Consider the following 17,428-nt stretch of genomic DNA (forward strand, 5'->3'; position numbering starts at 1 on the left):
AGGTAGGTGCTTAGCATGAAGCATGACTCTTGCTGATTCTTGGAGAGTCCTATTCTTTCTTTCCACCACACCATTTTGCTGAGGAGTTATAGGTGATGACAATTCATGTTTGATGCCTTCTTCAGCACAGAATTCACTGAACCTAGAGTTCTCAAATTCAGTTCCATGATCACTCCTGATTCTAATAATACCACACCCCTTTTCTCTTTGCAGTTGTGTACATAACTCCTTAAACACATCAAAGGTATCTGATTTTTCTCTAATAAAGTTTACCCAAGTGAATCTAGAAAAATCATCTACAACTACAAGAACATACCTCTTCCCACCAATGCTTTCAACTTGCATAGGTCCCATCAAGTCCATGTGCAGAAGTTCAAGAACTTGAGAGGTTGCTTGATGTTCCAACCTTGGATGAGACATCCTCGTTTGTTTTCCAATCAGACATTCACCACATATGTTGCCTTCAACTATCTTCAGATCTGGTAAACCTCTGATGGCTTCAGATGTCATGGCCTTCCTCATCCCTTTCAGATGCAAATGTCCCAACCTTTGATGCCACAGTTTGATCTCTTCCTCTTTGCTCAAGAGACATGTTGAGATGAAAGATTCTTCCTGAGATACCCATAAATAGCAATTGTCTTTGGATCTTGTACCTCTCATAAGAACTTCTCCTTTCACATCTGAAATCTGACATTCTGGTTTGGTGAAGTTTACTCTCAGACCTAGATCACACAGCTGGCTAATGCTAATCAGGTTTGCAGTTAGTCCTCTGACTAGCAACACATCATCAAGTCTTGGTAACCCATGTTTTATTAGGTTTCCAATTCCCACAATCTTTCCTTTAGCTCCATCACCAAATGTGACATAACTGGTTACATAAGGTCTCACATCCTCCATATAAGTTTCAACACCAGTCATATGTCCTGAGCAGCCACTATCAAAATATCAATCTTCTTTAGATGATGCTCTCAGGGAAGTATGAGCAATCAGACCAGCCTTGGCATTTCTGTGATTCCACCCATTCCTGGATAAATTCTGCTGAGAATGCATGAACTCACCTTTCAGTTTGAAGCAGTAGGGTCTGATGTGTCCTCTTTCTCTACAGTGATCACAAACCCATATCTTTGATTTCTTCTTAGTGGGATGTTCCTCAGAATGTTGGAACACCGACTCAGTTGACTTCATCCCAGTCTGTTCATTAATCTGGTTCAGTTGTAGGTTCAATCTTGACAGTTCATCATTGAGTTCTAAGATATGGGCCAGATTATCAAACCTTTCATCCTGCAGTTGTGCTATCTCCCTTGCTTGTTCTTCAAGTTTTTGAGTCAGCTCACTGTTTTTGTCCATTAGGTCATGATAGGACATAGCAAGCTCTTCATAAGACATTTCTTCCTCACAAGACTCAGTGTCTGACATAATTCTACCAGCTAAGGCAGAGACATGATTGGCAGATTCAGCTTTAACCTCATCATCTGAGTCATCCCCATCTGACCAAGACACAACCAGACTTTTCTTCTGTTTCTTAAGAAAAGTGGCACACTCTGTTCTGATATGACCATATCCTTCACATTCATGACATTGTACCCCTTTGTATTGATAGTCTGCTTCATCAGGTCTTGTCATCTTCTCTTTACTTGATTGACTGTCAATGTTGGGTCGGATGTTCTGCCCATTTGGTCTGGATCTTCTGTCAAATCTTTTGAAGATCTTCTTAAACTGTCTCCCAAGTAGTGCCAGAGACTCTGCCATGTCTCCATCATCTTCAATGTCTACTAGTGCATCATCAGTATTCATACTAGAAGCAAAAGCAATACCTTTGCCCTTTTTGTCAGTTTTGTTGTTGACAGTTATTTCAAAGTTTTGCAGAGACCCTATCAACTCATCAACCTTTAAACTAGATATGTCCTGAGCCTCCTCAATAGCAGTGACCTTCATGTCAAATCTCTTAGGTAGAGATCTGAGAATTTTCCTCACAAGCTTTTCTTCAGAGACTTTCTCTCCAAGAGACTCAAAAGAGTTTGCAATGTCTAGGACATTTAGATGATAATCATGAATGCTCTCATCTTCTAACATTTTCAGATTCTCAAATTTAGTGGTAAGAAGTTGGATTTTAGCACTTTTTACCTTAGTTGTGCCTTCATGTGCAGTTTTGAGAATCTCCCAAGCATCCTTAGCCACAGTGCATTGCTTGATTAATCTGAACATATTTTTGTCAACACCATTAAACAGAGCATTCAAAGCCTTTGAGTTTCCAAGAGCCAATTCATCTTCATCAACACTCCATTCTTCTTCTGGTTTCAACACATCAGTCCTGTTGCCATCAGCATCAAGTTGTACAGGATGTTCCCAACCTCTCAGAACTGCCTTCCATGTTTTGCTGTCAATAGATTTGAGAAAGGCACTCATGCGTGATTTCCAATAATCATAGTTGGACCCATCCAACAGAGGGGGCCTGTTTACAAAACCACCTTCCTTGTCCATAGTGATAGAATAGTACTCCCTGGAGCTCACCCTAAAATAGGCAGGGTGCCTGCTCTGATGCCAATTGAAATTCTAACGTACTTGTTTTATTAGGTTCTGTCAGATGTTTAAACGTTTGCGATGTTTCGATTAATGTTTCAACATCATGCGATAAACAGAAAATAAAACAAGAAAATAAAGTGCAGAAAAATAAAGAACACAGGAAGTTTGTTGACCCAGTTTGTTTTATCTTGGTTTTCGGGTGTCAAACATTGATTACGTTTGAACCTTTTAAACCGGTGATATCTTATTTTTTCTTGGGAAGGGAAAAAGTAAGCAAAACCCTTGAGAATCGAGGTCCGGGAGTTGTTTTCGCTACGGGAAGGTGTTAGGCACCCATAACGACTATAGTATCCTATAGGAACCGTCTTTAATTTCTACGCGCGCGCTTTATTTTTAAATGCTATTTTGAAATGATATTTACACCTAAGAGTTACTAAATGAAGAATTGGAGGGAGAAGAATGTTTTTGAATTTTTATTTTAGTTGAATTGAAGGAATTTTTGTTCCTTGCCTACGTACCCGTTTAAGGGATCAAATCCACCGTAGTTCTCTCTCAAAAAATGTTTTTGTTTTTGTTGGTTGATTTTAAGTTTGAAAATTGGATTTTGAAGAATAGAAAGAGGCCTCAAGGGCATGAGATTAGGAAATTGTGAGGTGGAATTAGTCATTTGCAAAATGTGGTCTAAACATGATTATTTTCATTGAAGTTTGATTAAGAAAATGAAAAAGAAAATACAATGGGATTTTGGATCCCAAGGTTTATTTGGAAAATGTTTTGAGTGATATTGTTCACATTTTTTTGGAAAATGATTTTTCTAAGTATAAAGCCTAAACATTCATCTAAACATACAATCCTAAACATACATCTAAACATGCATATTCTAGCTATATATCTAAAGTGAAGTGTGTGCATGTGTCGGTGTACATCATTAGAGTCCATTGCCCTTTACATTATACCCTAGATACATTCTATGGCCCCTTTGCCAAGAAATTAAAAGCATAGGAATATTACAAAATTCTTAAGTGTCACATTCTAACTTTGGTACAAATTAAATTGCAAGAAAAATAGAAATGAATATGGGATGGAATGGAGATGCTTATGATGAATATGAAACATGAAATGAAGAGGTTAGTAGCATAAGGCAATATCAAAAGAAATAAAGCAAGAGAAACATTATAACACAAAAGATAGAAAACATAGGCAAAATGAAGGCAAACATGGCTAAAATTTGTTCATAAAATGCAAGAACCAAGTGACCTATAATTCTTACATCCCAATACATTTTTAAAGGTTTAGAACCAAGCCTTGGAATGGGAATTAAGGCAACATGATTTACTTGGCATTTTAAAACAAATTTTAAGCATATTTGCATTATCTAACTACACAACTAACTTGTAAGCTAAGCAACTAACTAAATTTCACACACAAGTATCAAAATCATGCTCAAACAGTGGTTGAAAATTATAGGAGCACATATCATGTATCACAAGTATGCATCAAGGACAAGAAACAAAGTTGAACCAATTTTCACCACTTTTTTAACATAAAATTCAAGAAATAACACTAAGATTGTCTATATATTTTTTTATCAAAATTTCCAGTGTAAAAATATTAGAGAAACACCAAAAAAAATATCAAGAAATCAAGGAAAATATTTTGGAATTTTTTGCAAAAAATTTTGATACACAGGAGGTGCAGGAAGCAGAGTCCAGAGGTGTACATAGCAAGAAAATCAGGGAACAACGGAAATCTGCAAGGAACCAAGGTCCAGGCCCATACCCTAACAAACTTGGATCACAGGGAGAAACCACAGCCGTTGGATTGATCCAATTGGATCAAGCCTTAGATCTAACGGCTAAGATGCAAATCAAACGAACCAGGACTGAACCAGACCGGTTCAGTGGTTTATAAAAAGGATTGGGGACCGGTTCGTTTCATTTGCTTCTTCGTTTCTCTCTCTAAGTTAAACCTTAGAGAGAGAAGCTCTCGTTTCTCACCTTATGACCTTCATCTTCTCCGATGGACACAGCGGCGGAGGTGTGGTGGTTCGCCGGCGGCGCCACCACACCTGAACGTTTTCTGCAAAAATTTTACACCGCTGTGTTCACCTGAGCTTCCTCCTTACGATTTCGAAACTGATTTTTTGAAAAGAGGCCTGGATTCGAACAGATCTACACCTGAAGCTACATCCTAGGGTTTCGAAATTTTCTTCTAATCTCTTTGAAATTAAACCCTATCCTAGCTTATTTTTTACACTGATGACGAATTTATGCCTTATTTCGAAGAATAAACGGCGAATCTTCATGATTTTCGAAATTAGGGTTTCATTTCAATTTTTTTCGTATCTTTTCAAACTTCCACTTCAATTCACCGTTTAATCTTTCACTTAGCACCTTCGATGATGATTACGAACGAAAACGAGAAGGTCTACGTGAATTTACCTGGACTTGTTTGGAGATTCGAACAAAGAAGATCCTGCGTTTGTTCTTGATCGTTCTGGTGAGTTCTATGAAGAGACTGAAAATAAATCAGTTCTTCTTGCTTTCTCTTTCACTGATTCGAAACAAACTTCGATTATCTCTTCTTCTCTTTTCTCTCACTCAAAACCCTTCGTGATCGTAGGAACTTCGTCTTCGTACGAATTCTTACTTGAATTGCGAAGGTGATGGTTCAATGATGATGATTTTCCAGAAAAATCACTGAGAACCTTCCACAAATTCGAAACGCTTCTTGCTGAGTTGAGCACATTTTTCCATTTTGATATTCTGGAACTTTGAATTTGTTTTGTATGCTAGATGATGAATTTCTGATAGAAAATTGATATGAATTTGAGGATTTTTGCGGTGATGATTGATTCTGTTGTGGTGGTTTTGGTTTGTTACGGTGGTTCTGTGATGGTGGTTTGAGTTTGTTACGGTGGAGAGAGAAAGAGAGAAATGTGGTTGCGTGATTGATGATGTGTAATCTGTTATCTGGTGATTCTGACACTGTGTGCTATTTATATTCTGCCATGTGTGTTTGAGGTCCATTGAAAAAGTGCCATGTGTCCTGGATCTGTAACAAACTCGTTCCTTGCTGTGTTTGGATTTGGGCCCTCTGTGCAATTTTGAGACTCTGAAGGACTATTCTGCAAAATTAAAAAGGACCACTGCAAAACTTTGGACAAAAAGGACTTTTTTTTAAAAAAGATGACTTAAAAGGACTAAAAAACTTAAAGATTCGAAAATAATAAAAACTTAAAAGTAAAATTTAAAACTTAGGAGGACTTGAATGCAAATTTTGGCAACTTTGGACTTACAATGAAAAAAATAATAAAATTGACTTGAAAAACGTAATTTTGAAATAAACGTAAAGCGAAACAACTAAAATTTGACAAAACGGACTAAAACGAACCAATGGCCTAAATGAGGTACTTTAAAGTAACCTCTCTCTGCCGAAATTTCGTGTGAAATGACCAAAATGCCCCTGAGGCTAAAATGACTGAAAATGTCTCAGATACAGACTTTAAAATGGATTTTTAACAAGAAATTGAAGCAAAGACTCATACAAGCAAAATTAAAAGACTCAGAGACAATTTTTAGGATTTAAACAGGGTTTTGTCACATGAAAAGACCAAAATGCCCTTAGGGGCAAAACTGACTCAGAATGACTTCAACTGCAATTTTGGAAAGGGTTTTGACATAGAATGAAACAGAGACTTATTTACACTACTTGAAAGGATTCAAACGAAATTTTAAAAGACTGAGAGAAATTTTGACATAGGAAATGACTAAAATACCCTTCTGTTGTGAATTTTGCAAATAACATTGAAATAAAATGCAGAGAAAGATGTAATTGATCAGAGACAGTTCAAATGACTTATAATGCAAGAAAAGAAGAATTGAACAAGTATTTTTAGGTCCAAAATTAGGGTATAACAGCTGCCCCTATTTAAGTTTCTTTGTCCGGAGAGTCTAGAGACGAAGTCTTTGAATTGACGGGACGAAGATACTTAAATATTAACATTTACACTGCTTTTGGACATAAAAATACGCTTTCAGATTTTCAAAAATGTAAATGCCATGCAACATTTCATTTATGAATGCAAGACAATCGAACCGGAATCTACGGGCTGTGTCACACCACCAAGGGATTTATAGACATCAAGGTAGAAAGAACGGGCAACAAATAGACAGGTACAAGCTGTTCTTTGGATCGAACATGCCACTTGACCGAGAGATACACAACAGGAGATAGGTGCAAGCTGCTCTTGGGATCGAACTTGGCACTTGACCGGAAACATAGACATATAGGCAGATACAAGTTGTTCTTTGGATCGAACTTGTCACTTGGTTGAAGATACAGACAGATAGGCAGACACAAACTGTTCTTTGGGTTGAACTGGCCGTTTGGCTGGAGACATAGACAAAAAGGGTTGATACAAGCTGTTTCTTTGGATCGAACTTGCTTGTAGGATTATCACCACGTCATGTGGGAGAGTGCAGACTGTTCTCTTAGATCGAACTTGTCGTTTGACCGATAACAAAGCATAAGCTGGGTACAAACTGTTCTTCAGATTGAACTTGCCGTCTGACTGATAACAAAGCATGAGCTGGGTACAAACTGTTCTTTTTAGATTGAACTTGTCGTTTGTCCGGAAGCAAAGCATAAGCTGGGTACAAACTGTTCTTCATATCGAACTTGCCGTTTGTCCGGAAGCAAAGGTGTATAAGCAGGTACAAGTGGTTCTTTTTTGGATCGAACCTGGCACTTGACCAGCAACGAGATTCAAATTGAAAGTCTGGTTTAACAAGATACCAATTGAGGGTAAATTGTCATTGACTTGATTTGAGAAGAGACATGACCATTTTTGTTGGCCTAAAAGTAAATTGAGAGTAAATTGACATTGATTTGAGTTGAAAATTGACATTGAAAGAGAGATTGAGAATTGAGATTGAGCAGAGACATAGACATTGGATTGGAGAGCTGCAATTGACATTGAGATTGGATTGGAATTGAATTGAAAGTTGAAATCGACATTGGATATTGAGATTGACATTGACATTGACATTGGAGTTTGACATTGACATTGAAATTGACATTGACATTGACATTGGAGTTTGACATTGACATTGAAATTGACATTGGATTGGATATTGACATTGACATTGGAATTGAAATTGGAGGTTGGAAATTGCTTCGAATTGACATTGAATTGGAATTGGATTTGAGATTGCTTCGAATTTGACAGTTGACATGGTTTGGAATTGAAATTGAAATTGAGTTTGACATTTGGAATTGAAATCGAAATTGGCATTGAATTTGACAGTTGACAGTTGGATATGCAACATGTATGTATGGTATAGCAAGATTATTGGATGTATGAGCACATAAAATGCATGATTATGCATGTATGAATGCTTGAAATGCATGATTGGCTTGTAATTTGACAGAGAAAGTTTCACAGGGATAGACAAAACATTGGAAGTTTGGGCACGTAGTGGCTCGTGCTGCAACATATTCACAGGGGAAAACCTCTTTGGAGAGACCGTCGTTGAGAGACGTATCAAAACCATGGCTGAGGGCAATAAAACTTGTAAAGGAGGACCCTTGGAAGGTTCTTGGATACAGGTCACCGTTGCTAGGCGTGTCAGTGCTAGGTAAACATTGGATGTTCGTATCTGTGGTCAATGCTTTTTCAATATTTCATTCTTTGCTTTTTCATTTTCAAACCCCACTTTTGCCTGAACCGCCCTTTCGGGTTTTCGATTCGCCGGGGAGTAAAGATTCTTTTCATTGCCCCATTTTTGCCTGAATCGCCTTCATAGGTTGTCAATCAGCGGGGTGCTCATTTTTGCCTAAGCCGCCCTTTCGGGTTTTCAACTTAGCGAGCTTCTCATTTGCATTTTTTCATTTTTCTTTTCATTCTGTTTTTTCATTTTTGCCATTGACCACAGATCATCCTGGGGAATAACCTGCTTGTAACATGTATTGAAATAGACATTGACATTCATTCATTCATGCATGTTTCATTGAAATGTACCCTGTTGCTCAGGTTTGCTTTCAAAAATAGACAGAAAAAGATTTTTCAATTTTCAAAGATGTTTGTTTCAGACATTGACATTATCAAATAGAAAGAAAATATTCTGTATAAAGCATTGAAAGTAGAAAGACAATAGAATTTCAAACAATAGAAAGGCTCAAAATGATGTAGAAGAGTGAAAGTCAGCCAAATGCATGCCTCCACGGATTTACAAAGCTTGGAAAATGGTAATTTTATTGGTTGGTGATACATTGAACACGATGACCGCTACATTTCATAGAAATTTTGAATCCACAAGTACAGAAGCCTCTGATGAAGATGATCATTGACAGTTGCAGATGCCCCAAGGGGTGATGGTGATTTGCCAGATATAGTTACTTGTCTTTTATTGACCTCATTTTTGCATGAACCGCCCTTTCGGGTTTTCGGCTCATCGAGGCGCTCATTCTTGCCTGAGTTGCGTACAATCTCAACGAGCTCTTTCATATTCATTTTTTTTGTCCCTAACTTTTGCCTGGATCGCCCTTTCGGGTTTTCGATCCACCGGGAAGCGCATTTTTGCCTAGGCCGCCCTTTCGGGTTTTCGACCTACCACGCTGTTCTTTTCTTTTTAGACAAAGTATTTCTTGACTATATCGGCATTAACAGGATTTGGAAGCTCAACACCATCCATGTGTGTAAGAATCAAAGCACCACCAGAGAAAGCCTTCTTGACAACATAAGGACCTTCATAGTTAGGTGTCCACTTGCCCCTTGGGTCGGGTTGCTGACTTATCCTTCTTTTCAATACGAGTTCGCCTTCCTTGAATTCTCGAGGTCGGACTTTCTTGTCAAAAGCATTCTTCATTCGTACTTGATACAACTGTCCATGAGTCATAGCATCCATACGTTTCTCTTCAATCAGATTCAATTGATCATACCGACTTTGACACCATTCAGCCTCAGTTAATTTTGCCTCCATAATCACTCGAAGAGATGGAATCTCCACTTCCAGAGGGAGAACTGCTTCCATGCCATACACAAGGGAGAAAGGGGTTGCCCCGGTTGAACTGCGCACTGTAGTACGGTAACCATGCAAGGCAAAAGGTAGCATTTCATGCCAGTCTTTGTAAGTAGTGACCATCTTCTGAACAATCTTCTTGATGTTCTTGTTAGCGGCCTCAACTGCACCATTCATCTGAGGTCTATAAGGAGAAGAGTTGTGATGTTCAATTTTGAATTCTTCACATAAAGCTTGCATCATGCTATTGTTCAGATTGGAACCATTGTCAGTGATGATCTTGTTGGGAACACCATATCGACAGATGATATTATTCTTGATAAACTTGACAACCACTTGCTTGGTCACATTTGCATAGGAAGCAGCTTCAACCCACTTGGTGAAATAGTCAATTGCCACTAGGATGAAACGATGTCCATTGGAAGTCTTTGGTTCAATTCTTCCGATCATGTCAATGCCCCACATAGAGAAAGGCCACGGGGAAGAGATAACATTGAGAGCATGTGGAGGCACATGAATCTTGTCAGCATAAATTTGACATTTGTGGCATCTCTTGGCATGTTTGTGGCAATCACGCTCCATAGTTATCCAGTAATAGCCGACTCTTAATAATTTCCTCGACATAGTGTGACCCGAAGCATGGGTCCCAAAGGTGCCGTCATGTACATCATGCATCAACTTCTCAGCTTCTTGTTTGTCAACACACCTCAGCAAGACCATGTCATAGTTCCTCTTGTATAGTATTTCCCCGTCCAGAAGGAATTTGCTAGCCCATCGTCTCAAAGTCTTTTTATCCCTGTTGGAAGCACCAGGTGGATATCCACGATTCTGCAAGAATTGCTTGATGTTGTAATACCAAGGCTTTTTATCATTCACAACCTCATCAGCCTGATCTGGCATATTTTCAATAGTAAACACATGAGCGGGTCTATCAAGACGCTGCACCTTGATCACAGGCACATCATTCCAGTGATTCACACGAAACATGGAAGACAGAGTAGCAAGAGCGTCAGCCATTTGATTTTCATCCCAAGGGATGTGGTGCAGCTCAACCTTTGTAAAGTATGTCAACAGACGTCTTGCATAGTCACGGTAAGGGATCAGCTTCTCATGATGAGTCTCCCATTCACCTTTTATCTGATTAATAACAAGTGCAGAATCTCCATAGATGTCAAGGTGTTTGATTCTCAGGTCAAGGGCTTCTTCGATGCCCAAGATGCATGCTTCATATTCAGCTATGTTGTTTGTGCATTCAAAAGTTATTCGAGCGGTGAAAGGGATGTGATGCCCCTGCGGAGTTACAATGATGGCTCCAATCCCTTTACCATAAGCATTAACAGCACCATCAAACACCAATCCCCACTTGCTATTGGGGTCCGGCCCTTCATTGATCAGTGGTTCTTCACAGTCTTTCGCTTTCAAATACATGATCTCTTCATCAGGGAAATCAAACTTAATTGGCTGGTAATCATCAAGAGGTTGACAAGCAAGATGCTCAGCAAGGACACTTCCTTTGATTGCTTTCTGAGTTTTGTACACAATATCATATTCAGACAACAACATTTGCCAACGTGCAATCTTTCCAGTAACAGCAGGCTTTTCAAAGATGTACTTGATTGGATCCATTCGGGATATCAACCAAGTTGTATGATTCACCATATAATGACGCAGGCGTTTGGCAGCCCAAGCTAAAGCACAACAAGTCTTTTCAAGCATTGTATACCGAGTCTCACAGTCGGTGAATTTCTTGCTCAGATAGTAGATAGCATGTTCTTTCTTACCAGTCTCATCTTGCTGACCGAGAACACAGCCCACTGAATCATCTAACACTGACAGATACATAATCAAAGGCCTTCCTTCCACTGGTGGGACAAGGATAGGCGGCTCTAACAGGTATTCTTTAATGCTATCAAAAGCTTCCTGGCATTCATCATTCCATACAACAGGCTGATTCTTTCTGAGCAATTTGAAAATGGGACCATAAGTAGTAGTCATGTGAGATATGAATCTTGAAATATAATTCAGACGTCCGAGGAAACCTCTGACTTGCTTCTCAGTTTGAGGGGCTGGCATCTCTCTGATGGCTCGGACTTTGTCAGGATCAACTTCAATGCCTCTCTGGCTGACAATGAAGCCTAGCAACTTTCCGGATCTTACACCAAATGTGCACTTGTTAGGATTCAACCGCAGCTTGTACTTTCTCAGTCTTTCAAACATCTTTTTCAAATACACAACATGCTGCTCTTCATCATTTGACTTCACAATCATATCATCGACATATACTTCAATCTCTTTGTGAATCATATCATGAAACAGAGTGGTCATACCCCTTTGATAGGTAGCACCAGCATTTATCAAGCCAAACGGCATCACTTTATAACAGAACGTTCCCCACGGAGTGATGAAGGACGTCTTTTCTCTATCTTCCGGAGACATTCGTATCTGATTATAACCAGAGAAACCATCCATGAAAGAGAACACTTTAGACTGAGCAGTACTGTCAACAAGCACATCAATATGAGGCAATGGGAAGTTATCTTTTGGACTGGCTTTATTCAAATCTCTGTAATCAACACACATTCGAACTTTCCCATCCTTCTTTGGTACTGGTACGATGTTGGCAATCCACTCGGGATATTCAGCTGTCATGAGAAAACCTGCATCAATCTGCTTCTGAACCTCAGCCTTGATCTTAAGAGCCATATCTGGACGAGACCTTCTCAACTTCTGTTTGACAGGAGGACATTCAGGCCTTGTCGGTATCCGGTGTTCCACAATCTTGGGATCTAGACCCGACATATCTTCATAGGACCATGCAAAGACATCTGGATAATCATGAAGGAGCTGGATAATCTTCTTTTTCACCTCTGGCTCAAGTGCAGCACCAATCTTAATCTCTCGCTTGTTTTCTTCGGTACCCAAGTTGATGAGTTCAATCTCTTCCTGATGAGGCTGAATGGCTCTTCTTTCTCGCTCAAGCAGTCGAGTGATCTCATACGGTATCTCTTCATTATCATCATCCTCATCTTCAGCTTCATATACAGGGAATTCAAAATTTGGAGGAACCATAGGGTCACTGTGTTCAACGGGTTTATTGTGGTTCAATCTGCATAATATGATTGAGATGATTTTTAGAAAAAATGTTTTCTATGCAGATTTTTGAAATTAATAAGAAAATACAGATGTTTTGGTTTTTTCTGGCATTACCATTATTTCCAAGAAAAAGGCACTAAAAAGTAAAAACAAAGAGTTGTGAGAAAGACGACAACTTTTATTGAAAACGGCAATGCCGAAACAAACACGCCCTTACAATGATATCACTTTCGCCTTGGGCAGAGCGAAAGGATTGTTATTTTGAAAACAAAAAACACGAGCAACAAAACACATTACATGGAAGCATGCATGACTAAAGGAACATCAATGGCTTTCCAATTTCTCACAGTGCCTCCTGGTATAACAAAGGTAGGCACGTAACCACCTTCAGCAGCATCTTCAGTAATAGCATTGATGTACCCAGCACTGTAGAGAGTTCCTGTTGAAACAGCAGATGTCGGGGAGAATCCAAGGCCCTCTTTACGCTTGTTTTCCAGAATCTGAATCACTTTGCCCCAGCCAGCGGCTTGTCCTGCTTGAACAGCCTTCTGGGCGTCTTTCAATGAAGTCATGCTAGCGCCAGCCCTCCGGGGTTCCGCACCCTCAACAGTCAATCCTTGAAATGATGTCCCTTCAGCGGACCCTGCTTCAACACAAGAGAACGATGATACTTGGCTAACTAGATATGCTTCCTCACCATGCACAGTGACAATCTTACCATTCCTCATGAACTTGAGCTTCTGATGCAAAGTGGAAGTTACTGCTCCAGCGTCATGGATCCATGGTCTTCCGAGGAGACAACTGTAGGAAGCATTGATGTCCATAACTTGGAAAGTAATCTGAAACGTCTCAGGACCGATAGTAATTGGCAAGTCCACTTCCCCGAGAACATCCTTGCGGGATCCATCAAAAGCTTTAACTAGATAGCTGCTACCCCTCAGAGAAATTTCATGATAGCTCAATTGCCTTAGTGTGGATTCAGGCATTACATTCAGAGACGATCCAGTGTCCACCAACACGTTGGATATCATGTCAGATCCACAATGTACTGAGATATGCAGAGCCAAGTTGTGGTGTTTCCCTGCTTCGGGGAGTTCATCATCACTGAATCCCAAACTGTTGCAAGCAGTAATATTACCCACTATTCCATTGAATTGCTCCACAGAGACTTCGCGATCAACGTAAGCTTGCTCAAGTATCTTCATCAACACCTTCCTGTGAGCTTCTGAGCTCATGAGCAGAGACAAGATGGATATCTTTGATGGGGTTTGTAGCAGTTGGTCAACAATCTTATAGTCACTTTTCTTGATGAGCCTCAGGATTTCGTCCAGATTGGACTCTTCAATAGATTGGCCTGCTGGACCGGTGTTCTTGTCAACAGGGGGAGCAACCGGTGGAGTTATTGTGGCAATAGGTGTCACCACTTCCTTTTGAAACAAAGGTGGACGGACTTTTCCGCTTCTTAGAGTTGTAATTTCACTAGCAACATTATCAACTGTAGTTGGGGATACCAGAGGTACTTCCACTCCGTTCTCGACCATGGTTGCATTGTACTTGTAGGGAATTGCTTTGGTAGAGGTATAAGATACCGGGCCAGGTAGCCTGATCACCAAAGGCTCAACATTCTTTGCACTTTCAACAGGAGAGTCATGGAATACTGGCACAATCACACACATCCCTGACGATCAAGTATCTGTCATCCATCAGACTCTGGATATCATTTTGCACAATACAACAGCCCATAGGATTCCGAAGACATTCTGAACAGGAAGCATGATCATGTTTGAACAGAGAAGCCTGGCAAAGTTTGACATGTAATGGCACCAAGGGAGTGACGACATTGCGGACATCCAACATGGGATCCTCTTGAGGAACGGGAACCCCTTCAAAGGCCTCAATCATGTTGACAGCAGCATGGTTTGGAAGCGGATTGTCAAGGACATGAGGAACACTGTTCTCAAAAGTCAAACGTCCTTTTTCTATCAGGTCTTTCACAATATATTTCAGAGCAAAGCAACCTTCAACATCGTGGCCTTGAGCACCCTGATGGAATTCACATGTTAGATCCTGACGGAACCTGGGGGGTAATGGATTAGGCGGAGGCTTGCCTGGTCTAGTGACGCAGTGTCCCTTAGCAAGTAGAGTTGGGAGCAGCTCACCATACCGCATTGGTATTGTTGGAAAAGAAGGCTTGGGTCGGGGACCCTGTTGTTGCTGCCGTTGCTGTTGAGCAGGAGGCTGTTGTTGTACTTGCTGAGGGATGGCATTGACGGGCATTGATGGTTGGCCCGGCGGCAGAGGATACTGTTGATAAAATGGCGGGAAGAAAGGATGTTGAGAGTACTGCATGTATTGATAAGGCAGAGGTAATTGTGTAGCAGCTGCAGATGGGTTACCAGACACCATTCCTACGTCGGATTCTTTCCTCTTATGATGACCGTTACCGTACTTCTTTGGCGCACTGTTTGAAGATTCACCTTTCTCAAGGACAATAATACCATCTCGGACAGCCTCCTCTAGGCGAGTTCCCATCGTAACCATATCAGAGAAGTTGTTTGGAGCAGAGACTATCATTCTCTCTTTATATTCCTTCTTCAGAGTCTTCAGGAATGTCTGTGTTAATTCTTCCTTATCAAGTCGAGGAGAGACACGGGCAGCTGCCCCTCTCCACCTCTGAGCATATTCACGGAAGGTCTCATCTGATTTCTGAGATAGAGCTTTGAGAGAGTCCCTGTTTGGCCTCAGACGAGTATTGAATTCATATTGACCTTCAAAAGCAGCAGCGAGTTCCTCAAAAGTATGGATGTTGTCTTTGCTCAGACTAGTGTACCAATCCGCTGCATCATCTGTCAAGCTACTCTGGAAACAATGGATCATCAGTGCATCATTGTCCGCGTAGTTAGCCATCTTTCGGACATACCGGATAACATGGTTGTGTGGGCAAGAAGTCCCATTGTACTTGTCAAATTCTGGCTCTTTGAATTTCTTAGGAACCTCAAATCGGGATACCAAGCATAGATCACGAGCTTTAGCAGGAGCACCATTGTTTCCTCGGCTAGCCTTGACCTCACGGAGTTCTCCAGCCAACTCCCTTAACTGTCTCTTCATAGCTTCCATTGCGGGATCTTGTCCACGCGGAGTGTCAACATCAATCACTTGTTGCACAGTGTGTACAATAGGGTCGGTGACAACAGTAGTCACCTGAGGCATAGTAGTAGACACAGGAATCTGTCCTTGACCAGCAAAACCAGAAACACCAGCAGCAGTATTAGGAGAATAGAAAGGTGGGAGTCCATAAGGACGGCCGTTGGGCATAACAAACCGAGCATCAGTAGCCACAGTAGATAGTGGGATAGACGGAATCACCTCAGCAGTAACTGGAACAGAAGTGGCTGGTTGTTCCTGTGCAGCCATCATAGCGGACATAGCGTCATGAGCCTTAGCCAAGTCTTCTTTCATAGCAGCCAATTCGGCACGGAGCTGAGCATTTTCTTCTTCAAAGTTAGCCATCATCCTTCTCTTGTGAAATCTTGTCTGATGAATTCTATCTGGTTGGTAGACTTTGCGAACACGAGCCACTTTTCAGACTGCGGCGGACAAAACCAGGAGGCAATGAGCACGAGAGAAGCTTTTTTTGTGACCAATGAATGCATATGATGCATGAAATGCGTTAATGCATATGCAAAAAAGACTCTTTTTTGTGTTATCGAAGGGTTTTTAGACAAATTAGAAACTTGTAAACATTACTAAACAACGATTAACATGAACGGGAAACAAATAACCAACATATAGTTTTTACAAGACGATTCCCTTTGAAATGCTAAGCCAAGGGATAGACTTGGAAATGTAAATCAACACAAAATGGAAATAACAATAGGAAATGGAGATCCTCAAGCATAGGAAGTGGAAGCATCGTCCTCAGAGTCGGACTCATAGCTGCAGTATCGTGCGTAGAAGTCACGGGCACCCCTAGCCCTCTTGGAGTCTCTCATGAGCAATCTATCTTTCTCCTCAATCTCTCTCTTAGCCTTAGCTAACTCTTTCTTTAGTGTCAAGACTTCATGAGTCTTCTGCTCATCCTTTCCATCCAAAGTCATTATCAAGTTCTCAGCCTCATAGTATCTAGCCCTCCACTGATGCTTCTCCCGATTCTCCATAGCTAGATGCTCCTGATACATCTCCTGGGTAGGTGGGAGTAGAGGCAAAGGCATGGTAGGAACAGATGCAGACACATATCTCATAGGGGGGTAAGGCATACCAATCTCCACGGCTTGGTTTATCACCCACTGTGTATAGGCTTCATGAGCAACACCGGACCTTACACCCATGTGCTTCACCTCTTTCTTCCGAAGCTTGGACCAAGCTCCTATGAAATCCTCTCTTATGCCTGTGGGAGCATTGGAGTGGTGAAAGAAGTAAGGAGCTGTAGCAAGATTGATGGGCTTATCTTTCATCGGAAAACCAAATTGTCGCAAAGCAAGCTTCGGGTTATAGTTGATTCCACCCCGGGTACCAAGAAGAGGTACATTAAGAAACTTTCCACCACCAAAGATAATTTCCTTGACCCTAGAAGCTGGAGTGAGCCAAACCACTTCATTAGGAGTGAGAGCCATAATCCTCTGTGAAATAGACCAATTCCTCGGATTGTCGTGGAAAGACTGCGGAAGGTGCGAAATAAACCACCTATAGAGGAGAGGCACACAACAAAGAATGTAGCCACGACCCTTGCCGGAACGATCATGAATAGCATGGTATGTGTCAGCTAGCAGAGTAGGAACCGGATTCTTGGA

At 40.8% G+C, this 17,428-nt stretch overlaps 1 protein-coding gene across 1 annotated transcript; it reads right to left on the minus strand.

The window, feature by feature from the left end:
- Positions 1-860: 860 nt before the first annotated feature.
- On the minus strand, positions 861-2,481 carry LOC146914181 (uncharacterized). Its single transcript, XM_085720571.1, has one exon. It carries the CDS (start codon positions 2,479-2,481, stop codon positions 946-948), a length of 1,536 nt encoding a protein of 511 aa, XP_085576697.1. The 3' UTR covers positions 861-945.
- Positions 2,482-17,428: the final 14,947 nt, after the last annotated feature.

Source organism: Medicago sativa, chromosome 6 (assembly GCF_051527215.1).
Source record: "Medicago sativa cultivar Bolivia chromosome 6, Bolivia_mono, whole genome shotgun sequence".
Lineage (NCBI taxonomy): Eukaryota > Viridiplantae > Streptophyta > Magnoliopsida > Fabales > Fabaceae > Medicago > Medicago sativa.